General features: G+C 48.0%; 1 protein-coding gene across 1 annotated transcript in view; it reads right to left on the bottom strand.

Annotated features, from left to right (window-relative positions):
- The window catches only part of LOC144179565 (dermonecrotic toxin StSicTox-betaIB1i-like), a 63,685-nt gene continuing 37,234 nt past the window's right edge, over window positions 1-26,451 (bottom strand). Inside the window, exons 2-7 of the mRNA XM_077707968.1 lie at window positions 19,822-19,896; window positions 15,970-16,249; window positions 9,560-9,691; window positions 8,763-8,885; window positions 4,580-4,817; window positions 1-2,583 (exon numbers count right to left, since the gene is read on the bottom strand). Of these exons, the coding sequence (XP_077564094.1) occupies window positions 2,232-2,583; window positions 4,580-4,817; window positions 8,763-8,885; window positions 9,560-9,691; window positions 15,970-16,249; window positions 19,822-19,881 (1,185 nt within the window). The 5' untranslated portion in view covers window positions 19,882-19,896 and the 3' untranslated portion in view covers window positions 1-2,231. The remainder of the gene's footprint in view (window positions 2,584-4,579; window positions 4,818-8,762; window positions 8,886-9,559; window positions 9,692-15,969; window positions 16,250-19,821; window positions 19,897-26,451) is intronic.

Here is a 26,451-nt window from a genome sequence, read left to right on the forward strand (position 1 = left end):
ACACTGCGAACGATGTTTATTTACAGTTGCTCAAGGATATCTAAAGGAGCACAGACATTCAAGGATCGCAAAATCGTCTCAAAGAAACTGTCATCCCTTTCAATACAAAAGCAACAAGCAGAAAACCACTCTAGCGCACTTTTCTGTCACGCTGGCTTCAGGCGCCACTTGTAACTCAGGGTGCTTGTTTCAATGACAGTCAATTACACGTCAAGAAGTTCCGCATGCACACAATAAATATAATAAATAACTGTACAAAATTGTAGACGTTCTGACATAACTGACTGTGTCCCCGCACAGCCGCACTGCGGATGCCACCAGCCGTAATATAGCCATTTCGCACAAATTCCACCGGCATTACATTATCTCATCTGAATTTGTTTGTCGTTATTTGATATATTATTGTTACAACATGGTTGACAAAAAAGAAATAAATAAAACAAATGTGCATTGTCAACGGGGTGTAAAGGAAACAAAAGGGTGGTGTGTTATTAAACAATTCAGCAAAAAGACATTTAAAACTTGCAGGATACGAAGAAGAGAAACCCGATTTGATATTACATATCTGTGTTAACCACCATTTTTTTCCTTGCCGAGTGTAATGTAGTGCTATTCAAAAACTTGTTGTATCGTTTACTCACATGCAATATTTCACTTCAACACCAATCATTTCATGTTTGAAATTCTAAGGACGAATCGTGAGTAGAAGTTGTGATCGTCAAGGTACGTGCGCAACAAAGTTTTTTTTTTAATTGACCGAAACTGAGCCGCTTCCTAAAATAACGCTTGGGTGTCTGCCTTTCGAGAAATCTCTCTGGAGTGAAGCTTTGATTTGCAGAGATCGCACCCCCAGTTTAGCTATTAATATTTTATGTTCATAATAACGTGATAATAGGCGGCTGTGCAACCTACTTTGCAAGCTGTTAGGCACACAGAAGTAGCCACAAGCTTTTTAAACCGCCCAGAGAACACTTCGAAGCGCGGTGAAAGTGCAGTGAAATAAACAAAATAAATTGCCCGAAAAGGAGAAGATGAAGAGAAAATGACCACCACAGCAAGGTAAATGTTTCCCAGCTCTCAAATCACTCATCACCGTTGCTGCAACAAACAGGAGAATCTTGTAGGCCAAGAGAACTGCGTAAAACCTTAAGGATCAAGACCACTATCTCCCCAATATAGACCACAGCTATGATAGAGATTTAATGAAACACTTCCTTCAAATGGTAAGGCACTTATGACTTGGCTGGAATGACCATGGTGAAGGAGAATTTCGATGCTTGCCACAGAAGGTTCACAGCCATTCAAAAAGGTGCAACTCAATATGTGATAATGCAGCAATTAAAAAAGGCCACGCAATGAGTACAAAGTGTATGAAATGATTTGTCCAACTTGCTACAGCGTGCCAAAAAGAAAAACAGGATTTTCACACAAATCGCGAAACCCGTTGTTAGAAACGAAGCATTACTGCTACTTAATCAATCCAAATTTTTATGTTCTTTTACAACATTGTCCTCATGTGACAGATATATTTGAATCAGCAGCGTATTGAGTACAGCAGAAGCAGGTTAAAACAGCTGCAGTAAAATATTAGACCGCCACTTTACTGAAAAGACTAGGACAAAGAAAAACTTGATGGTAAAATCTGAACGCGTCACACACATTCTTTCTTGAAAGGCTATCTTTTAGCCTTAACAAGTTATATTCTTTAAAGGATGAAATCCTGCGAACATATATGAGATCAAAAATGATCAACAGAGAGAGAAAGAGCAGCCACACCGAAATTTTAAATCATCTGTTGCACCCACCTGGGAGCTGTAGGAAAGTAACCGCAAAATTATCACTTAGGGGATTGTGACAGAATAGAAATTTCAGACACGTGCTCAAAAAACTATACCAGGGCATTTTACCAGCATCTTGTACAACACTTCCAAAAACTGAAAAACGGAAAGCATTTAGTTGGTTCGCAAGCTGTTGTCCTGAGATTGCATTAATCCTAGCTCGGTGAGTCACTGTATACAACCAAATTTCCCTCCAGGTCAATGCCACTAGAGGTTGAAAGAGCACCAGGCATTTCCTTGGCGCTTCCCGTCCAGAACATTTCCAATTGTATTGCCACAGGTGGCAATATAAGTGTCGGACGACTAAATTAAAATCCATGTGCGACAAATAGCCAAGCAAAGCACGAATCTCCATGTGGGTCAAGATCTCGTGCGTCCTCTTTGCTGCTTGGGTCATCCTAAATGTTCGTGAAGCCAACGGTAGTATCGCTGCTCGGCAAGTTCTCGGGGGCTCATGGGCGGGTCTGCGGCGTCGTAGTCGCGCGAGCTACGTCGTCGGAACACGCGCCCCGACAGGCGTGTCACCAGGTAAGCCCAGAACTGCTGCAGCACTTCGGACACATCCCCAAACACGTTGCCGATGGGGTTGCCTCCCCCGCCACCGGACATCAGAAGCTCGACGCTAACCTTCTTCCAGGGCGTGTCTTGAGGACTTGCGAGTTTGAGCGCCCGCTTGAAGGGGGCCTCCATGATGACGGTTGAAACGCGCTCCGGATAGTTCGTGATGATGCCGTCCACACCGAGACTGCGTGCGGTGCGAAATAAAAGGTTAAATATGGACGACAAGGTCTCTACTCCCCATCGACAGGACAAAACGTGACGGAATTGTATTATTCTGCAATTGGTATACTTATATTTACCCCATTCAGAGAAAAGATTAAGACACATTAGTTTTATAGTGCAGCCCACGACGCCTGCAGTTTTACAAATATATGCGAAAACGACATAAGGCATTATGGTACGTGAAGCGCCTCCAGAAGGCACACTTTGCAGTCCCACACTACGTTGAGGCAGAAACGTGGGCAAAAGGGGACCGCCGTTTATTTCCTTGCGACCGGTAGGCTCTATGGTTTCGTCATCTGGCTTTGAAAGGATCTGCCCTCTGTCTGCTGAAATGAAATGCAAATCCTCTTTTATACAAAATTAACAGGGCTACTTCGAGCCTTTGTGATAAAATAAGGTATTTCTGGTGCACCCGTAATTTAATTTTAAGTAACCTGTATTGATGCTTCAACAAGGTGGAAATTTGGGCTGGTTGGTACATTTTTTGATGAGCGAAAAAAACAGCGCGAAGAACGGGACAAGGAAGGACAAACGGACGAAGCGCTGACTAACAAGACGAAGCGGTGACTAAGGTTTGGTTGTTAGTCAGCGCTTCGTCCGTTTGTCCTTCCTTGTCCCGTTCTTCGCGCTGTTTTTTTCGCTCTGTATTGATGCACGCACTTTTTATACCATGTGTTTACGGTTCATTTCTGATACTAACACTGTCAAGTATAAGTAGCCTAATGTGACCAAAGCTTGCGTATATAATAAAGAGTGAAGTAGCCCAAGCCTCCATTTCTCGTTCTTGGTGACGGAAAAAGAGGGCAGAGGTAGCCGCATTTTTTCATAAGTAGGGAAGCTTCGTATTCGGCCACAAGTTATTTTTCCAAGGCTCGACTCGAGCAGTTTTTGCGTTCCGCCATGCGACCGCGGGAGCAGAAGGCGCCACTGTAGAAAAAAATCCCGCTCTCTTAGCAAATACTGACTTCCTTCGACGACAATGCGCAGCTTGGAAATAAAATAGGATAAGCAGCAAAACCTACCATGTCAACAGCCTAAGCCCTATCAAAGCCATCTCTTTCAAGGTATTTTAGCTAACCTGGAACCGCTTTGAGCGCGTCGGCAACAAAGAAGTAGGGTGAACAGCTGAACTTACGCCGCAATAATTGTGTGCAACCTTTCTTAGCCTTTTCATCCGAACCATTGCCCATTCCTTGAACATAAATTTGTCCAATGCACCCGTTAACATCGATTGTAATAGTTTTTCGTTCAGATGTACGAGTTCTTCAGCGAAGAAAAAAACTATGAAAAAATAGGCTTCCCACTTGCAAGGTTAACTGTGTATATGGAATTTAGAGCTATGTAGAAATCCCGAATACTAAGAATAAGTAAGCCTCTACTACTCTTTAAGGTTCTAAAAATTCCAGTCATCTTCTGTCAATAGCCCCTAAGCTCTCGCCTCCTTACTTGAGCTTCATCTAAACATGGCTCAGGTTTAGCACTTCTAAGAGTATAGTTATCACGAACTAAACCAAAGGCTGTGGAAACAGTGTTTTCTGAAAGTTTGCTTTGAAATTTTGGAGACTGCCGCCTAGCTAGATCTACTGGATGATCGAACTCATCGTTTAGCTTGCACTGGGGGCACACACAGATAGGCGAGCCCGCGCGATATCGATGGCGGTACTCAGGGACCAAGCTCCGGCGAAGCAGCCGTTAAACTCTCGCGCAATCACGTGTTTGTTTGCGCTGAATTGCCTGCACAGGGGTCCCAGTCCGCGCTGAGCGATTACGCCTTTTCACTTTCGCCTTGGCACGTAAACGGCAGCGGCCAGGCTCCAAGCGAGCGAAACTATAAGAACGCGACCCGGGTGCTGGCGTCTGAAGGTGACTTGGGACACGATGAATGACTTTCGAAGATGGCGTAGTGTATCTTTCACTCTAAAAGTTCTTCAAATCAGCAAGCGGTTAGTTCACCGTACCGTATGGAGTTGCGTATGGCCGAGCTGAGGTCGATGGTCCAGTGGTAGACCTTGTCGGCGTAGCTGCGGTCGGTTCTCGAATCCCGGTACCGCAACGCCTGCTTGAGCCGGTTCGCGGGCCGGAAGAGGCTGAGGCAGTTGGACACGCCGTCGCCTTGCCACCGATTGTGGTCGATGCCCAGCTCGCTGTACATCTTCGAGATCTCCTCCAGCGGGTCGTTTAATCCCACGTCGAAACCTGCATGGGATGTACGTCCTTTATGCTCCCCATTAGTGACCACATTGCATATTACATATATAAATTGTTTAAGTTACGCTATCGTCCCAACATACAGTAAGCAGCCCGAGTTGTATCACTGAGCAGAGGGAACGACGCAATGTTTGCATTGCTACGAAGAGCAGCAGCCGAAGCTTTCCGTCAGCAGTTTTCTTTCCTGCTATTTATTCCTCAGTGGCCGCAACACAGCCGGGGGTTATTGATACCACAGAATATGCTGACATTAAAGGGCTTATACGTTAATTCAATGCCGCAATCTTTGGAGGTTTCGGCAAAAATGAGATTTTACTGCCCTCAAGAATTTTGTTCCTGTGACCACGAGAAGTATTTTGTGCTGTACTATGTGCCCGAATAACATCGAGAAACTGCATGCTTCACCTGGACAAATGGTCGAGTTAGGACTGCGTGTTTCCCAAACAGAAACATTGGGTCCATGACCAACACTTGATTCTCCCAGCTGGATTCTTTTGGACGCGTGTTACATTTTGCGCACTGATATGTTTGGTGGGGGCTTGAAAACAATGCAAACAAGCGAATGGACAAAGTTTTTTAATATATGAAATTGCAAAACTCTCCATAAGTTTCATGTACCAGTTCGCAGCCCATGCTTGACCTCCTGCTCTAAGGGCAAACCATTTGAAAGAGGGAAAATCAATTCGCCTGCCATTTGCCAAACAAAAAATGATGTAATACTGAACTTCTTGAGGCTTCTGTTGCCAGTCATGAAAATCCCATAAAGGATTATTAACCACTCTATGATTTAATGTTTTCTAACTGAAAAGAAAGCTGTATTTATTACGTTCTGTTAATAAAACACAAGAGCTTAGGAAAGTTAAGTTTTCAACCGCGAAGCTGTTCCGCAAATCGTTATCTTTCGGGTCCGCAGTTAAACATGGGAGGAAAATGCCAAGCTCGCGCACTTTAGCGCGTGCCTCACGGCGACCTCCCGGCAGTTAAAATAACAAAGAAAATGCCGAGCGCTCATATGTGCGAGCCTTGCAGTGACTGCCAAGCGTCTCCGCCGCATGTTTGTCATACCCACTTAGGGAGGTTGGCCAAGATTGCGATTGATCAAGATTCACAAAGAACATTTTAAATTTGTTTAATATTTATTCGTGGCAACACTTGTTTGGAAGGAGAAAGACTCCAGCATTCACCGTAATCGTGGCAACAGTTGCTCGGAACAGGAAAGACACGTCTTTGCGTACGTGCCTCCAAAGTCATGTCCAATAAATATCACTTCCAAACAAATGAAACAAGCGCACCCTTATAGCAACATTGAGGGAGTAAACGTCGTTGCAGCAGTGATGAAGAAGCAAATCGGCTACAACCGTGGGATTAAAGAGTCCGGATGGCGGTGAAAGTTGCGTGCAGCCTCCCTACCTTCACGTCACACGCGTTAGTCTGGGCTTCCCCGAATTTTTGACTCGTAGATGCCGCATCATTACGCTTGCCCTTTATATACGACGAAGCAGGAATGCTCGCACGGCTTGGATTCGTAAGAGGAGTTGGCGTGTACGGCGTATAACTCTCAGCATGGGTATTTAGCGCCTATTTTGCATCAGGTCATATCTGAGAGGGTACGAAAAAATCACGATGAGGAAAGGTAATCAGATGAACATGAAATGGTTGGATCCACAAACGAAGTTCTAAAAGAAACTATGCCTGAGCCCATGTGTGCACGCAATGTAAGCAGACTCGTCGTCTACTCGGAAGCCCGCCGCCGCAAAATATCGCATCATCGTCGGACGTGAGGCGAGGCAGCACCAAAGTGAATGGTGGACGTCCGCTTCTGTATCACTACGGTGAAACACTGCGCACCCGGGTTTTCAAAAAGAACAACGGAAGTGGGGACATCGGCGGGTCGCGACAGGAGTCAAGACCCCCTGATCTTTGAATGCTCCACAGGGTAATCTTCTCGGCAAAATAGGATGCGCGGTGAGGCTGACAGCACACAGTGGAATGAAGCCCGTAAACGGCACGGGGGTATTCCTTTCTTGTCAGCCAAAGGGTGGCATCATCCAGCTCTAGTGAGGAAGTAGGTGAGGGAAGGAAGGCTGCTAGCCTTACGCGGGCTGCCACGTCAGCCTTGTAGTGTACGTAGGTCACACGGAACCCACACAACTTGAAATTCATGATCAGTTTCTTTAGCGATATGATGAATGCCCTGGACGAGCTTAAGACCTAAAAGGGAATAAGCGAAGTAAGGGAACTGCTTGAAAGGCATCGGTGCGAATGACGGTGTGTCCTCCAGGCTGTAAAGCGATTCCGGTTACAATGAAGAAAGCCACCTAATCGCTGCACGTTCCGCACAGAAGGATGATAGGGGTTCTAGGAACTGAATTCTTGTCAATTTATCCGAGTGACATCTGGCATATCATTAGCGATAGTTTCACAGGACTATAACGTTGACGAAGGTGGCCATGTGGGGAAACACGGTAATTACCTACATTTACTCTGTAAGTCTGTGAAAGTGAGTATTTATAGAAACCCAACGTGAACGCCCAACAATCGCGACTAAGCAAAACCCCGTCAGGCCGGCAAGTACTTATGAACCTGGGATACGCCCCTTTAATAAAAATGGAGACTGCCGAAGACATTCCACTGGAAATTAGATCGAAGCTAAAAATTGCTCCCCTGCCAAAAAATACTAACCCTCATCACCATAAGGGCAGAAGAACAGCCAGGTCACAAACGCTTGAAAGTCTGTACTCTCACTCAAAAACAACAGTATTCACAGACGCAGCGGACTACGCACGTGCAAACACCAAACAGCGATTGTCGCCACCCCCACTGGTATTGTTACGAGTATCAACCTTCGCCAGACTACCATCCTACCACCAGGCTAGCCATAACCCACACCCAAGCCAAGATCATTATCCCCGACTCGCAAGAGGCGTGTCGGAAGTACATAGCCGGAAGGATTTCCACGAAAGTCCTACGCATCCTAGCCCAAAACTCTCCTGAAAGAACAATCAAAATCATTTAAACGCCTGCCCACCCATCCATTCACGGCAATGCAGCGGCTCACGCTCACGCCCGAAATCTTGCTCACCTGGCAGCGCAAAAAGTCGTCAAGAGGACCAGACACTCATTTATCATATACAACATCACCCAACACTACATGCTCACACGACGCACCTTCCCACACCGGCAGAAAAATTAAAAGAACAACAAGTCACCCTCCGACAACTTCAAACAAACACATTTCCACATCCCACGCGGCTACACGCCATTCACCCCACATTATACTACCCCCTGTGCAGGCACTACGGCAGCCCAGCAACGCTCTTCCATATTTTTTGGCACGCCCTTCAAACCCTCACCTTGCACCAATTCCCAGTCGTACAGACGAGCAGTGGGAGAGTGAAGTTGCCAGCTCGGACCTAAGTACGCAGCTTTGGCTCCCTTAAAGGGCGAAGAAGGCTGAGGACCCCGCCCACTTACCAGCTCTATTTCAATGTTCAATAAACTTTTCTCCTCCTCGTACTCGTCCTTACGAGTGACAATGCTTCCCTGGATACAACAACGCAGTGTGGGCGCGCTGGCTTTCCAGTGACCTTCCTACTCACCAGCTTTGTACTCTGCATAAAGGCCCACGACTTCACGGTTTCTCTATAACACGCCCTGTATGCCACCTGAGAACCGGGAAGCGCCGTTGCTAAGTCTAATTGCACGAAGGTCCCGGAGCCAGGTGGTCACATGCTTAGGCAGTGACCGAAAGCCGACTGAAGGATCAACCACTAGCAAAACACTCTTACCTTACTAATAAATGCCGCTCACTGAAACTAAATTCTAATCAGGGCACATAAATTACGTTTTGAAGATTGTAGTTAGAAAACATAATGTTCGTTACAAAAAATGCGGTATGCTGTTTAGTCATTGCAGCTCCATGTTCTTACTCACCTATTCTTTCGGCGATCGCCGCATCGCCATGTTTCATTAAGGTTTCCACGACACCCTTGAAGACATCTTTATCGGAGACATGTCCGATAGAGAGCAACACGTTCACGGTGTTGTTCGTGTCCACTGTGAAAAAGCCAGAAAAGAACACCCTCTGAGTATGAGCAAACGTTATCAACAATGCTGGCACATACACATGCGCACGCGCGCACACAGACTTATATATTTATACTGATACCTGCGTGTCCCTCCTCCACAATGTAATGAGACGCTCTTTTTCATGCTTTGGGGACACACAGGCGTCAGCTTACCTCGTCTCCTACCGGTGGCTTAAAAAAACTTTCAGATAGTACGATACGAACAGGATTCAGGTGCAATGCGATGCCGGGCAAACCGTTATCCCTGGAGTACCATTTTTCAATGCTTTTTCATAGGCAGAAATCTGATTTGTAACGCAGTATGGGTATCAAACGGGTAAGTCTACTGAAAGGGCTCTACTACACATAAAAGAAAAAATGCTGTAAAACTTCTAGCAAGAGGTGTATACGATCGGTATTTCCACAGACTTATAAAGCTTTCGACTCTATCAAGCATGACATCCTAGTTAAAAAACTAGAAATGTATGAAATTTGTGGATTCAATAGAAAGATATCTGAGTACAAGAAAACAATATACACAGCCTCATAAAGCATGATTTGCTCTTTACAGCGGCAGCCATTTGCTTAGCCGGGCAGCAACGGCGCTCTTTCGCAAGATTTAGCACTGAAGGCCTTCCCCTTAAATATGCTCTGAAAACTTACCGTTGTACCAAAGATGTTCGAGGAGCTTCTTGGAGATGTCCTTTCCGGCCTTCAGCTTGCTGTCAGCAGGCAGGTCCGTCACCTTTAGGTCCAGGAATAGCAGGGCGACCCGATTCTTGAACTTGGCGTCAGCTGAATGAGATAAAAGCCAAGCTTTGTTACTCAAGCCACAAATGAAGATTGTTGTGACACACCCAATGCCCGGGTCTTTTAATATTGCACATTTGAAGGGTGGAATTTTTTCATTTATGACAAAATAAATAAAATAAAGAGCATGCGTGTGTTGGGTGATACGGATGTCCTAGTACGACATATTGGTATAACATTAGAATAATTCAAGGGTGCGTCAAAATCGCGCGAGTGTTGCACTGTTGCGCTGCTATTAATATTCCTGGTGCTTCTCAACAGGATGCCAATGTTCAGTGAGAATGGCTAAAAAACAAGCTGTGGTTGATTCCTCTGTCATAGGAATCAGTAAAACACGACAGTGAAATGTGCAGCGAAATCTACAGCTGAGCATGATTTGCAGGTCGGCGGCTGTCTTGTAAGTATGCTTGTTGAGCTACGTCCTGCTGGCGGGTCGATTCGACAAAAGTGTACTGGTGTCATTTCCGTGACGGGTATGGCGCCAGTAAAATCTTGTGGTATCCGCCATAAAACAGTTTCCTGTTAAAATACGAAACCTGAAAACGAACACTAAGTATAACGAGCTGATAATGATGATGATGATTGCTCTTGGATTCCCGTTTGTGCTTTGTACTGTTTAGTACTAAAGGTTGCTTCCCCGCACGAAGACACTGTGTTACGGGGTGCACCCTTTACAGGCTGCTTGCTTCGCTGTACTGGCGTCCATTCCGTGACGGACATGACGGCAGCGAAATCTTTATATATCCGGGAATAAAACACTTTCGTGTTAAAAAGCCTACGAAATAAAGATGTCGGCTCCAGAAAGTGAGTTTCATTTAACACCGCTGAAGGATTCAATAAAACTGACGCGTTACGGGAGTTTTTATGAGCAACGTTTGAGAGAGTGGGAAGAAAAATCGTAAGAAGCCCTGGCCGTGGGGGCTGAATGCGAAAGCAAGCATGTTTACTCGGATTCCAGAGACGTCCTGCTTGCACCTCGTGTTGCCGAAGGGCTTTTGAATGGCTTCAATCTGCTTCCTACGCGCCGCATCGGGAGTTGGTGTGCCGCGCAATTGGAGAGTCAATTGCGACTGTGAATTTCGCCACTGTCCTTCCGCTCCTTTCACCGGCACGAAAAACCGTCTCTCACTACTGCCCAGTTCAGGCGCGCGCTGTTGAAAGCCTCCCAAGGAGTCGTTCTAACAGCAGAGCTGTTTAAGCCTCAGCTTGGTCCGGTGGCGTTCGCACAAAGTGTTCGCAAAAAAATACCCTGAAAAAAAATTAGCAGTGGCTTAGCTCCGCTTTGCCATGATATACGTTGCGTGAGCTAAGGTTCAGCTGGTTATTCTTAGGTTTCCTGGTTGTCTAGGATGACCTGATTATCATGCTTACTGCTGCTGAAACGATTTCCAATCCAATCCAATCCAGTCCAAGCCAGTAGCGGTAACTCCGCCGCGCCAGCTGTGCGCCGTTAGACGTCACTGCTCCTCGCGCATGCGGAGCACGGCTCTCAGAAAGCCACACAAAACTGCTCAACCTCGGCCAGTGTAGCTCACGCTACAAAAATACCGAGCACGCGTGAGCGTGCGCCTCGTGAGGAGCGCCCGGCGTCGGCCAGCTCGATCTTCCAGAACACTTTGCCCAGCGTTCGTTGCATGACCTCTCACGTTCTGTTTTCCTCGCTGGTTCACGTGAGTTCGCGCCTCGAGTGGGGAGTTCGTGAAGCTGGATGCCGTGGGTTCTAGCGCATGCTAACGCGGCGCACTTTGTGAGAGACGTGAAATCCTGCGGACGAAACGATCAAGGCTGCAGTCATGGAGAACATTCAGCCGCAAGTCCGGAAATCCACGGGAGATGGAACAGCCAGCCTGGTCTCCGACCGACAAAGAGGGGCGGCCAGCTCTGCGGAGCACCGCTCGCCGGAACCGCACCGGCGTTTCCCCCGAGGAACCGGGAACGCTGATTGCCTAAAGCATTTAAAGGGGCCCACCAATAGCGGCGCCGTACTTCCTGCGTCATAAAGGCTGCGCCAGAGCATCCTTCCGCACGTCAGTGCGCGGCAGTATGGCGGCGAGGAAGCGGTAGGTAAACAAGGAAAGAAAGAAAGGATCATTTTTGCGTGTTTGTGCGGCCCCTGCTTTACCCAGAGGTGTTATATTTGGCATAGATTGTCGTGAAGGGGTCCTCTAGCGATTTCGAAGCCTATTTAGGCCCTAAATAGCGAAGCCTGTTAAATCTCCCGCTGGGTATGCGCCATTCATCATAATCATCATGAAAGCGCCCCTGGCAGTAAAGTTATCGTCCCCGCGAAGGGCAGCCATGGCCCAGGTCTCGCTTCTCTCGTTCTTCCGTAACATTTTCTGGTGCCGTTAAACCCGGGAGGATGACCGCACACGACGAAGGAGACCACCGACGTCACCTCCGGCTTGAGGTACCCAGAACCCCGTTCCGTTGACTTCTGTTTCCGCTGATCATCCCCGCCCTCAGCCGGAGGTCGGCATGGCTGGCCCAGACCGTCCAGTGACGATCGACAGTAAGTGTCGAATAGATAAGCTGCGCAGGCAGCAACGCATCTTTCGAGTCGCTACTGCGAGACTGCTCAAGGCAGCGAATGAGCTTTTGGAAGCCCCCTCTCCATCTTCGCATGATTTGCAAGCAGCCATTAACCTCCTTGCAAGTAAAGATTCCGCACTGTACGAGATTGAAGGGAGAATCGTAGAACTGCTTGACCGTGACAAACTGGACCAGGACTACTTCGACACGTTGGCTTGCCGAGAAGAGATATGCCGTACCCTCGTGTGGCTGCGCGATGCTTTGAATGTCTCAAGGTCACCCTGCGCGACAGCCACCACCAACGGCACATCAGGCACGACAATTTGCCCTCTCCCAGTGACTTCTGTGTTCGACGGCGTTCGGCCGGAAACGCATCTGAGCGATCCCTCTGAAGTGCGCTCACTTTCATCGACCTCGAAGGTTACCTTGCCAACGTTCCATGTTGCCGCCGTTAAGGTTGAGCCGCGTGAACTGCAGAGGCTTGGAAGCATTTTCGAGAGGACTACGCGCGAGTACACGGACTTGTCCGAGATGGAGCTGAGAGATACGCGGTCGTTCACGTCTATCACGCCGAGAAAACGAACGGAGAGTGCACACCGCGTTGTGCACATGACGACGTATAGAACATCGACTCGGGATAGCGTGAGGCCAGCAGGTCGGTCAAAGTACAACGGCTCCAGGATGGTCATGCAGGGACCCGTTTCGTTTAACGCGACGCGCTACGCTAGGAAGCGCTGCTTACCCACACTAGACAAAGAAAAGGCGATGGACATCAATTTTCCCGCAACCGTCTCCGAATTTTCCGCAAAGAAAAAAATTGTCGCTGCAGCTCAGGCTTCAACATGCAAGGCCGAAGACGAGGCTGAATGACAGGACCTGAAAGTGGGTGCCTGCTACGAGGGAGCATCGAACATCCCAACGAGAGAAGGGGGTGCAGACCCCGAGGCTACGCCTGCCGCACACAAGGACGACTCAGAAGCTGCAGTCCAAACAGACAACGAAAACCCTGGAGCATTCAAGGATGAGAGAGAGAAGGCAGAGTCACCACCGTGCGATATCGAGTGTATCTTCCTTTCAGACAAAGTGAAGAGCGAACGCTTACTGGAAGCAATGAAAAGTCGACGAACTCTAACCAACGGAGGATTGCTACACGTTGTACCCAGGCACGAATCTGAGGTGTTCCAGCTCAAAGAAGTTGGGATAGCCGAGAAACCGTGGCGTGTCACGTCTGCCCCATGCGAGGAGGCAGCAAGGCCCGGTGGAGAACCATCCGAACCGTACATTGAGCTGACAACAAGCAGGAAAACGATCTCGTCAGGAGAGGAAAAACAAACGGAAGGCAAGCACAAAGCCGACAGAAGAACACCACTAGACTCCCTGCGCAACAGCAACCGTTTCACCAAAATATTAGGACTTGCAAGACATCGACTTCGCCACAAGAACTGCACGGCTAAAGGACTGCAACATTCTGAGGCAACTGGACCCACAGTCTGGTTATCGTCCGCATTGCATTGGCAACCCTTGGCTGTCGTGAGATCTGCACGACGGCGCAAGCACCGGTGGAGGCGAAAGAGGGGATAGCATTCCCCGACCGCGTGGCAAGGACTTACCTTATGGACAGAAAAACCAAAATGTTAGGATGGCGGATTTATTGTTCACCCATCGATCATCTCGGGCGCGGGAGGATGTTAAATCTCCCGCTGGGTATGCGCCATTCATCATAATCATCATGAAAGCGCCCCTGGCAGTAAAGTTATCGTCCCCGCGAAGGGCAGCCATGGCCCAGGTCTCGCTTCTCTCGTTCTTCCGTAACAAAGCCTATTTAGGGCCCCTTTAAAGTGAATATGACGACAAAGTACAACTAGGCTTCAATAAAAGGGCGATGAAGACAAAATACAACATTTTATTTGAAAAACATAGACGTGGTTAGCTCACTCAGCTCTATTCCAGCAGCAAAAAGACGTTTTTTAACCGATGATAAACACAATAAATGTTGAACTTTAGAATGTCACGCCATAGTGACGTAATATGCACAGAAGTGACGTGTTATGGATCGGCACTAAAGACATATTTTTCAGCGTTTTACCTGCGAGTTACCATTCAAGCGTTACCATTTAGTTACCGTTACCGTACCGTTACCGTTTAGTTACCGTTTAGTTTAGTTTCCGTAGTTATCATTTAACTACACGTTACCATTGGTCATTAAGGGTAGAGAGTGGATTCCTAGAGTAGGCAAGCGTGGCAGGGGCAGCAGAAAGTTAGATGGGCAGAGGAGATCAAGAAGTTTGCTGGGATAAATTGGTCGCAGTCAGTGCAGGACCGGAATAATTGGAGACAAATGGGAGAGGCCTTTGCCCAGAAGTGGGCGTAGATAGGCTGATGATGATGATGATGATTATGATGATAGTGATGACCATTCAAGCTATACGACCAAAAGGAACAAAAGGCCCCACTGCAATTTCTCAGTCATGCTTCTTGGCGGTGGCTTGGTCACGGACTGCCAATCGCAGAAACAAGACTCTGTGACGTCATAGAAGAAGTTCCCGGAAAGCCCCCACTTCTTCGTTGGTTTTCTGTAATATCTCGGTTTTTTTTTTTGAACTTGGCGATGAAATTGTATTGCTCCTATAAAGAAAAAAAAAGCTTTTTAAATAACCGAACTCGTATTTTGTCTTGATGGCCCCTTTAAAGGCTACTTTGCCCTATAACAAAGATACCAATAATGTCAAAATCTTAGAGCAAAATGAAAAACGGATGAAGTATAGTGGCGACTCCTTAGCCACTTTCTGGCGAAGTCTGTATGAACTTAAAGAATTTCGTTTGTGGCATCGGCGGCTGCCAACCAAAGGCACCGCCAAGGGGTATCAATGGGCGATTGCACTAACGCCTGCTGTTCCTTTTTTTCATTGTATTAATCTAATGCTAACGTACGGTTAGCACACAGCTATGTTTTTAGTGTTTGTTTCCACCAACTGCGTCGTCACTGCTACCACTTTTGCGCCCCTGCTGCTGTATAGGTTGTATTAAGTAGCGAGGCACGATGCAGGCAACCATGTGAGTGCGCCGTCACTGGTTACGTCGGGCTCTGCGGGATGGCGGTACTTGTCCGCGCTAAGCACACGATGTGTGTTGTTCCTTCCAAACTCTACTCCACCGAACGCAACGTAATGCCTCGACTCCAATATGATTGCGATTAATAACATCTCTGCTGACAGCACCGTTGAGAATCGGGGTGAAACGGAGCAGACGACACATGCCGGTGTCTTTTTTTCTCTGTGGCGTGCGCAAGCAGTGGCTTAAGCCAGGCCATGTCCGTGGTCGTTCCTAGTATTGCCAACCGAATAAATTGACAGCTAAACTTTTCAGTGAATACCACCTATATAGCGCGATTTTTTTTTTCATTATTTGTTTCGTTTTTTGTATAAAACGGTATTTCGTGGCTGACATGGAGGTGACTGAGCTTCCAAAGACTGGTTATTCTAAAGTGAGCGAGGTTGTACTTTGTCTTCACTGCCTCTTCCACCGGGTGTACACTTCCTTACAGTACGTACGGAGACTTGGCAATGGTCCCGGCGGTTAATGTGTGGACATGCACCTTCAAATGGTCTCTTCAACCGCCCCCCCCCCCTCCAAGCCGTACTGAGCATAAAGACACAGTACTTTGTTGCCCTAGGAATTGGGTGTCTCACTAACAGCAAAAGTAGACGGTTTCGGGGGCAGTTGGTACCCACATAAGCTGGTGATCTTGCGGATGTACTCGAGGTAGTCGACGATGTTCTCCCGCATGTAGCAGTTGCGGAAGCAGTCGCAGGGGCTTCCGTGGAAGGTCTGCTTGGCGGTGCCGTCGCTCTGGAAAGTGACGTCGGCCTCGATGGCGTTCGCGCCTAGCCGAAGGTACTGGTCCACCTCCTTAATGGAATTCACCATGTGCGCGATGTTGAAGAAGGGGCGCTCCAGCTCGTCCAGGTGCTTCGAAGACCCCGATGTCGACGCAGCCGCCGCCAAGGACATCTGCACGGCACGACAGAGCTGTAAGCTCGGGAAATATTTCTTATGAGCAAGCACAGGTTCAACTCTCGGTGGCGTGTAGCTGCTTTACACACCGGGACTTATTTCTCACCTGACCTAACAAAAGTCTAGAATTTCCTTAGCATCGCCGCTAGGGAAACAAACACAGCTCAAATTTTCTCGGACTAAGTCCATGGTCTAATAATCGACAGGTTTAAAAAAACCACAGTCATTTAGCACTCTAATATTCCTTAATGCTTCATGGCCTCAGCCGCACGCTGCCTTAAAGAGGAGGCGACTTGGATACAATTCTTGAGTAACGATTTCGCCACACACACGTGTAAATACGTGCGTACAGACGGTTTTTACGCATTAGCCAGGCGATTGCCCATCAGGCGATAAACGGTTACGTATCGCTGAAGACAGCGCATGGATGGCGAGGAAAAAGAAGCTTCACTAATAGCGATGGCTATAAGCGGTCATTTCCCACTTACAGCCGCCTACAATATTAAAGAAAATTACTTAACACAATGAAAGCGTAGTGTGCATCAGGTAGTGTACCAGTTCCTTCAGCAACTCAAGATTGTTAGTGTAAAATCGGTTTATTTTTTTCGAATGTGTCGTTGCTACAAAAGAGAATTTGAGAAAAGAGAACACACCTTGGCCCAAACAGCTAACCTAGAAATAAATGTTTCAATTTACTGTACTCGCCATCCTGAACATGACAAAGATGGTACATGCCGAACGGATGCCGAACGGATGGTACACAGATGCGAACATATCGTCTGCAGTCAATTCTTAAGGGGTCCCTGCGACACGTTTTTCAAATTTTTTTCAAATTCATAAATGCTTGCAGAACGTAGTCAACCAACACATTCAGTACTTAGATTAAGGGGTCGCAATAAGCCTCAGCCAAAAATTACTGCTCAGTACCCATCAGATAACTCAGAAACTTGGTCAAAAGATTCTTGTCTATTTTTAGGTATTGCTGTTCCTCGACCAGTCCAATTACGTCATTACAGCGGTGTAGCGGCTATTGGCCATCTTTCATTCAGTTTATGCAATGAACGCATTCAGTAGCCCCTTTAAAACGGAAGCCACAAAAGCAAAGCAGAAATGGTAGGCGTATCTGCTGCGCGAACCAAGTCACGCACTGCCGCTACCTGCTGTCGGTAACTATAAGCTTTCGCAGTAGTTCCAGACGTGAAGGAAACAGTTAAAGCGGTTATACGAAGTGTTGCAGAGTCCCTTTAATCCACTATCACGCGAAGGCAACATAGATATGGCTTCCGTTTCATTTGCAGATAGTGTTTGTGGTTTTATGCACTTGCGCACAAACATGCCTCCCCCCTTGCTTGGCTTTACGATGCACCATTGCAATGACTTCGCGTTTTGCCAAATTCTTTTCCTAGGGCTTCATTTTTCTGTGCCTGGGTTGATATATTTTTGTTCCTTCTCGCGAGCTCATGTTTCTTTCTATCTTTGAGTTGCCGTACATGTCAACCTGCCGAGTCACTCATCAGGGATATTATTTATAATGTACGCGACACAGGTCGAGCGGTCTATCTTCCTTTTAAGTTTCACCCCATTCACCAATGCGATCATGTATACCTTTTTGTTTTGTTTCGGAGTACGAATCTCTATTTCTGAATGTTCAACTGCCCATTGACTGTACTGCAAATATGCAAATAATTGTACGCTGTGGGACATCCATTGATTGTAAAGCAGGGCGTACGGGCCCAGTAAAGTGATATGGCTTTTGTTCGTACCTCCTAACATCGTGTGATATTGAAAACTCGAATTTTTTAAAAAAGCAACCAATTAGGGAGGTACCGAGCAAGCCGAAATTTGTCTTCAGTTGGATGTTAACCGATCAAGAGTTGTATAAGCTGTCTGGTGCTGAATACGGAAGAAAGTTTTTTAGATGCGGAGCATCTTATAGTCTGAGCATGTCCCGCGTCGGCGTCCGCACTCACACTGCGCATGCGCAACTCTCCTCCTTCCCTCTCTCCCACAGCTGCGCGATACTCCCGCCACTTATTCTCTCGTACCAGCTGCGTGCACTTCGCTTTCGCTTCTCCCGCGTTCTCGCTTTTGCTTTCGCGGCGAATGCTCGGCGCTTGCGCATCTCTCCTCCTCTCGCCTCTTCTCCTTCAACCTTGAATGTAAATCGGGTAGCGCGCTGCGCGCGTTCAGTTCAGCGCTTGCTGCGGTCGACTCCACTTCACTCCGTTTTTCCGATGAAGTTCTACGAACACAACGGAAACACAACGGAACCCCGAGATGCTCCGCATCTACTCAGCGTTCCCTTCGAGAAGATGGGGCTAATTTTTTTTTGTCTCATGTAAAGAGCGTGCTTTAAATTAAATGTTTAAATTCCTCCTGATCATGCTCACTAGTCCCGTTAGAGGAGCTTCTGTAAATGTTTAACACGCCGACGGCAGAACACTCATCTGCAATGCCCGGCGTTATGTGCGGGGATGTGTTTATAGAGCCAATTTACCAAGACTTCCGTGATTTTATCTGCATCCTAATAATCAGCACACTGTCTCTCAGCCCTGTCTATCTCGCTGTCGCTTGCTTATGGCCTGCTTCTTGCCGGCCAAAAGCGAGCGACCGAGGGGGCCAAGAGGCAGGATATTGTCACGAAGTCAAAGACGACGCAGTTGTCTTCAAGGAAAACAAGCTCATTGGAGCGAACTTGTGCTCCCCTAACAACTCAAAGAATGCACATGCGGCGAAGCAGCAGTCAACAAAGTGACATGCGCAGGCGAATGTCGGCGAATCGAATGCCGCAGCGTCTGCTCTGCAGGCTTTTATATTTCGGCGCGAGTGTTTCTCGAACCGTCGATTTGCATCCAGAACATTGTAGATAAAGGATGATTATTCCAGGCTAGTGAGATTAGGACGAAACGCTCTCCGTATCAGAATGAGATAACCCGTGAGGCATAAAAATAAAATACTGTAACACGCGCATCGCTTGGCACACATGACACAGACCGGCGCAGCCGGGTGGTAAAACAAAACATAAATAAACAAACGCAATGCATGGTTCGCGGCAATATAACGTAGTGTGGCAAGATCGCCGTCGTCAGCCCCACTAGTGCACTGTAAACTCTTGATTCACGCTTGTCGCGTCACTCACAAAAATCGCTCATTAGGTTACTCCTTGATAGTCCCAAAGTAACATTTTCAGGTCATTTTTTTTTATTAAGGCAGGTTGACTTCGCGGATAAAATGAAGCTCTTTGAACTAATTCAGGGGGAGCTAGAGATGGCCCCTCGAATGAATAACCCATTCACATTAATGTTATGGCCCCTAGGCACCACAAATACACACACGTCAAGCGAACAAATAAACCTACGGAGGGAATTGGGGCGTTTTACTCTTTCGACCACTCCTGACGACAGCGACATTGGTGGATACGTCGGCCACGTGCAATGCGGGTGGTGGTGGCGACCGTGTGGAAAGGTCACGCCTGGTGTCGATAGAATTTGTAGAAGCCAAGCAATAAACTATTCACATTTGTTTGTGGTAAAATCCATACGTATCGCATCAGCTGCGGATGAACTCACCGCTGCGACGAACCACAGCAACGCAGCGGCGATCATCCCAGTACTCCTGGGAGTCGCCATGAGTGGCTGGGAGCCCTGCGAATAAACGACAAAACAACCTTGATTACTTGCTGACATCTTCAGCGAAGACAGGCTCAAGACAGATATTTAAACAGCGAAGAAAACTCACGTCGTGACAACAAACACACAAGCCCGACCGGGTGCTCCTCTACCACGGTCACTTGAGAAGGCAAAATTGCGAACTTGTTTCCCAACGCTTGCTTTCAAATGCCTCCTCTAGTCATGAGTCCATATCAGAATAGGTTTGTTTTTTGGGGAGGGTGATCACACAACACGCATACGGTTGAGGAAAGCGATGGGAAAAAGGCGACTGGGTCTTGTCTAAAAAGCTGTCGCGTGCGGTTAAAATGTTTTTTGTTTTTTTTTGCAGACAGGCTGATTAAAGATACAGACGGAGCAGTCAGTCAAACGCGCTCGCCTACACAATCTCACACCCATATTCTTCCCACAACCCTGTGGCGGTTCATATAACATGCTTTGCTTCCTCCTTGTATGGTGGGCTGCACTGCCTGAATCAAGCGTGCGCGTCTGAATTGTGTGTAAAAATGGCTGCGGCAAAGCTCAGCTAGCCCTGGATATGCAAGAAAAAAGCTTGGCTTCGTTTGTTTGAGTCTTGGTTTCACTTGGTTGACCTTTGATTTAGCTGCAGTTGTTATACTATTCGTCCAAAGCCTGGCTTTGTCTACGGTTGTGGTCCCGCTTCCGGTGTTTTCCGAGCCTAAGAGCTCACTCTTCCTCAGTGTTCATTGATTCATTACGAAGTTTAACCGGCCGACGCAACGCAGGCGATGAGGCGCGCTGTAGTGGAGGGCTCCGGATTAATTTCGATCACCTGGGATCTTTAAGGCGCGCTGAAGTCTCGAACACACGGGCGTTTTCGCTTTTCGCCTCCATCAGAAAGGCGGCCGCCGCTTCCTTCTTCCTTAGTAGCCGACAAGCATTGACAGCGCAGACACACGAAGGACGAAGGGAGAACCATGGGCGCCGCTGCCGGGATGTCGACACAGCGGCGCATCCGTGTACCAGCAGCTGTGGGGCAGCAGGCTGCGGGTGGTCGGCTGCCTATCAGCTGAGCGCCCGCTCCGCCGCAGCTCCCACCGCTCAGTTGAGCAGAACTGACTGAAAACACGGCCTTGTGCGCAGCGCTGAAACCAGGCCCGGCCAGTCACGTGATGCGCGGCAATGGGTGTGTCGCAGCTGCTGTCAAATGAAGGTCTACTTGCGACCTCCTCTTGAGACGACGGCGAACTCGACGGGGTTAGTAAAGCTTTGTTTTAAATACAGCAAGGCCCACGGCATAGTTAACGCCGGCTATGCGTGCCGTTGAAAGGCTGCAAGGGCGTTAGGGTTGGGCCCTCATGCACGAATATGGTTATGTACAAAAAAATTCCCCCGCATTTCCCGGAGGGGGAGAATGTGAAAGTGCGAATGCACGGTTGTCGGCCCGCTTGCGGCGCTTGCGCTCGGCCCCCGCAGCCCACCGCCTCGCCGCCTTCTCTTCCATCTCTTCCATCGGGTTTGTAGTATCAAGTGTACACCACGCAGTTATCAAGCCGCTATAACGCCGCTGAGTCGCCAACGCACGCCGCTGACGACGTAGTTTGAATGCATTAAAGATATAAGGCGCGTTACTAACACTGATATCAGCGTCGCGTCCGTGGCTTGGTCGGTAGAGCGTCGCGCTGCGGCCGCAAAGTCCTCGGATCGAAACCTGGCGCCGGATGCTGTTTCTTTTTTAAATATAGAGGAGCACTGCGGACGCCGACGCCGCCGCCGCCGCCGGCGGTGGATGGTTTGGGGTCGCTTATTCTATCCCAGTCCATTGCTCACTAGCCCTACTCCCCGGGGACACCGCACACCACTTCCACGGGCCTGGTGGATGTCGCGTATCGCGAGTCCACAGAAAATGCAACGCTCTCCTTCCCTGCGTACTGCCTGCGTCCGACGGGAGATGCTCTCGTCTTGCGTTTGCTTTCGGTGGCAATTTGCATAGGTCCTTGTTGCTCGACTGTGCGTCGTTATTCTCAAAACGCCGTCTTTTCGGGTCAATGTTTGTGTAATGTTTGCATTGTTCGGGGAAATTTAGAAATTTTGCAGGTTCTACGCGCCGGAGCTGCAGCTGGGCTATGATGTGCGACGTAGCAGAAGAAGACTCTGGATTAATTTTGACCACTCGGTATTTGCAACGCAGGCGAACAATGGTGGAAACCTTGGTGAATTGTGAACACCTTTAACTAGTCGATCAAGTGGTGGTCCTACCTATGAATGGAGTGAGTGTGGCTTTGGGCGAAGCTCATTTCTCGACGTAGAAACACAGGAAACGCAGGGTAGTGTTCCTGTGACCTTCAAACAGGCGTCTCGTGCGATCAAGCTCAAGAAAACGCCTCGTGCACGCCTTGACTGCGCAGACTGAAGTTCCAGCTACTCGGTTACGGGTCGCCGACCGAAACAACGTGAGGCACCGACGGCTTGCCGTGAGTTATAACAAAGTTAACAGGTTGTTCGGTAAAACGTTTATTAAAATGAGTAAAGTGATGTGGTTAGCCCCGTAAGTCCAGGAGGCCTCTTGTACGGCCTGCCTCCAGCGGGAAAAAACATTGATACAAACGGTGATTCGAAACTCTAGATTCCGCCCTCAAAAATTGGTAAGCGTAGCAGGATGACCTATGACATGTATGCAAGTGCGTTTAGTGGAGATATCCAGCGCAAAAAAAAAAACTTAGCAAGGTACAGAAAGGTTAAGTCCGCAACGTAATTCTCTCGGTGCGACGAATTTCTGCTGCTGGTTTTGAAGCACAGCATGCGGGCGTTTTCGCCATACGTGCACTCATCTTTATTTCCAGACAGGTGGAGGCTCTGCTACGCCTGCGCCACAGATGGCATTCCGCGAGGCTGTCCGTCTACGAGCTGTTTTTTTCTCATCCTGGCCTACACGTCGGAATCCATAGCTGAGATGAGAACGGCAGTGTCCGCTCACCCGTCGCGAATTGTTCAAAGTTGCCTTCCAGCGATTAGCGAACTCTTATGGGCACAGCTTCATTAAGTCAGAGTCGTATAAGGGCGGAGAGGCCTTTAGGCCGGCCTTGATGGGTGGTTGGGGGGGTCGAAGGCATGTCGCTCGTGACGTGAACGGCACTTTCTAGTTGGCTGTAGGCGGCGTAAGGTGTCAATATGCCCCGAATAATTCGGTCCTAAATTCTTGTGGCTTGGTCCGGACTCCGCCACACGTAGACCAAAAATGATTCGAATAAAGCGAATTCGTTGTAACCTTGGTTCCCTTTGTTGTCTGGATGGGCCGCAGAAACGTACGAGCGCGCGTAGTTAATGCCACGCTGCTCTCTCCGTATAGCCGGGGCTGGATAAACGCGAGGCCGTCGGAAATACAACAGGACAAAACAAATGAGGTTATGTTACCGTACAGCATAGGAAAAAGGCGTTTCACTGAAATACCCACCGTTGAATACAGATCACATCGGAGTTTCACAAACATTTAGGCCAGCGTTCTCAGGAAATGTCGACCGTAATGTGGTGGGACTTTATCGAGCATGTGGTCTATACCTGCGAAATCCCGGCCTAAAATGGCGCTGAATTCCATTCCCAAGCAACGCGCGACGCTGAGGTTTCCGTGTGATCGAGAAAAACGTGGGACTGACCTGTTTCCCTTGCGAACGCGTGCCTTGCGAAATGTCTGCGCTGACGGGGCGGGATGCACACAACAGTAAAATGGAATTATCGAGCATAGAGCGGACGAATGGCTGGCAGAACAAGCGCTGATGATGACAAGTGTGGTGATTCCTTTTTGACAATGATAGAGATCCTACAGTCCTCATTTTCGCATAAAGGTCAAATGTGATTAGATTTTAGGCGCCACTCAGTCAGTGACTACCGGTGCCTCGAGTTATATGATGCAAGGTTTGATGTCTAAACAAGGTAAAATGTAAAAACAACTTGGCCTACATATGTAAATTAATTGCCGTGAATAAAAATAGACCCATCACTGTAGAAGCTGCGCTGATTCATTCAGAGACTGCCAATAGTTGGAAAAGCATATCCGGACTGGAAAAGTGTGAGGCCACATTTGTTTTGCTTTTTTGAATCATCATCACATTATCGTGTAAGTTTAGGTTACATCCCCTATCAGTGTTTTGTAGTTTACAATAGTCGATTATGATCATTTCTTTTTTCCACAAATAACAACGGTTATGCCCTTCCCAGGCGACAAAATGATCTCCGATATCCTTGAAGCGCTGACGCTTGCTTTTACTGCTGCTTCGCCTCGATGTGTAGTAGGGCATGCCTGTTTCGTCCACTGTCATAACTCGGCGGCAACAGTCCCGCATACTGCAATTATGCATCTCCAGACAATGCATGAACATGTCCAGTCTTTATTACTACAGACAACAATCACGGCTTAACTTCGCACGCAGAACCGTTTCTCTGCAATGATCTGGGTAGGAGTTTGCGCACTACCGCCGTTAAGATGCTTACGTCGTCTAGAATCTCGAGCACAGTTGTTCGGTGTGCTGGGGAAGAATTTCATACGTTATTTGTGCTATGTCCCTCGTGGAGATCTCAACAGAGCGTCCAGTGCGGGCTCAGTTTCCGTTTATTGTCACCGCGTTTCAATGCATTCACTGCAGAATGAGGCATACAGCGCTGTTGCACAGCTTCGTGTAATTAATCTAACTCGGCTTTGGTTTTTGCAGCCCCGTGCTTCTTTCGAAACAACTGGTCACTCCACGGAACTCCTCTCTTTAAATTGTCGTGACCCGTGATGGTATACGGTCGCTTCAAACATATCACGGCTGGAAATCATTCCACACTTATCAAAAATAGTTCATCTGGGTTAGATTTAAAGCGCAAATTTTCCACATATGACGCCACAGCAATGATTGTTTAGCTATCTGAAAGAAATTAAGAAAACTTTTAAAGAGACCCTCTTTTTTTTCCGTCGTCGTGAGTGCCCTCGGGCAGAAAACGCACTTTCCGCATTGTGGAGAGGTGCAAAACGGAATGACCGCCCCGGAGGAACGTGTCGCTTAGCTCTATGTCATATTCAGCTCCAAGTTCGAAATGACATCTGAAATGTATTTTAAGTCCAGAGCACTTTAGGGGCTAGCCTTGTCGTCGTAGCTCGCTGCAATGCTCGATGTCAAGCGACTGCCGGAATCAAGCGGCGCCGCGAGATAACGCACCCAAGTAGATCCCGGCGTTCGGTCATAGGGCATCCCGCAGAGGCTTCGAAAACCAGGCGGTTTAAATAGTCATAACAGTTCGAAACTCGCGAAAAGCTGGCGCTTGTCATACTTCTCCCAGTTGTTCAGCGCTTTAATAACAAAAAAAAACTGTGGTTGATTCCTCTGTCATAAGAATCGGTAAAACATGAAAGTGAAATGACAGCGAAATCTGCAGCTGAGCATGATTTGCGGGTCGGTGGCTGTTTTGTGGGTGTGCTTGGCGAGTGATATCCTGCTGGCAGGCCGCTTCGGCAAAGGTGTGCTGGTGTCATTTCCATGATATGAGGTTTCCATGATTCACGGATATGAGGTCAGTGAAATCTTGGTGTATCCCGGCGTAAAAACGTTCGTGTTAAAATATAAAACCCGAAAACGAACAACCCTAAGTATAACGTATTGTTTAGTACGAAACAGTACGTTATACTTAAAACACAAAAACGAACAACCCTCAGTATAACGTACTGTTTAGTACTAACTTGCCGCGGTGGCTCAGTGGCTAAGGCGTTGCGCTGCTGAGTACGAGGTCGCGGGTTCGATTCCCGGCCGTGGCGGCCGCTTTTCTGATGGAGGCGAAAACGCCGTGTGTACGAGATTTCTGCGCACGTTAAAGATCCCCAGGTGGTCAAAATTAATCCGGAGCCCTCCATTGCGGCGCGCCTCATCGCCTGCGCTGCGTCAGCGCGTTAAAACCCGAAAATCAATGAATCAATGTTTAGTAGTAAAGGTTGTTTCCCCCCCAGAAGACCCTGTTGCAGGGGTGCACCCTTTACAGTCCGCTTGCTTCATTGTACAGGCGTCATTACCGGGACGGATACGACATCAGTGAAATCTCGCTGTATCCGAGAATAAAACACTCTTTTGTTAAAAAACTGAAGGTACATTTGACGCAAAATATATACAACAAACCGGCAGCACCCGCGTTTATATAGTTCAGAACGATCGTTGGGTTGGTTTTTGCGATAGTAAGCGCAAAAAGTGCCAGTGCAATGCCGGCACGGGCGGGAGGAAAAGCCAGCACAAAAACAACAGAACTCCTGCTGGCGCTGTTTCAGGCAGAGGGCGCGCGAGAACTGCGGAGGCGGGAAATTTGAATAGCACCGGGTGGTAGCTGCGAGCGGATAACGGCGCTACAGCCCATTATAGCGAATCACTGCTCTGCACTTCTGTCAGCTTTCACGTTGAGTAAAACAGCTTTTTCTTTTTTAAGGCGATAGCGTTATTAGGCTCATTTTTCGATTTCCCCGTGGCTCCTAGCCCTCCGCTATCAACCGTGCTCATCAAGCGTCCATGGAAATACTTCACCGCTGCCGCCCGGAAGCTACGACTGAGGCAG

The sequence above is a fragment of the Haemaphysalis longicornis genome, unplaced genomic scaffold, assembly GCF_048455015.1.
Source record: "Haemaphysalis longicornis isolate Haplotype H1 unplaced genomic scaffold, Haemaphysalis longicornis Haplotype H1 scaffold_4, whole genome shotgun sequence".
Taxonomy (NCBI): domain Eukaryota; kingdom Metazoa; phylum Arthropoda; class Arachnida; order Ixodida; family Ixodidae; genus Haemaphysalis; species Haemaphysalis longicornis.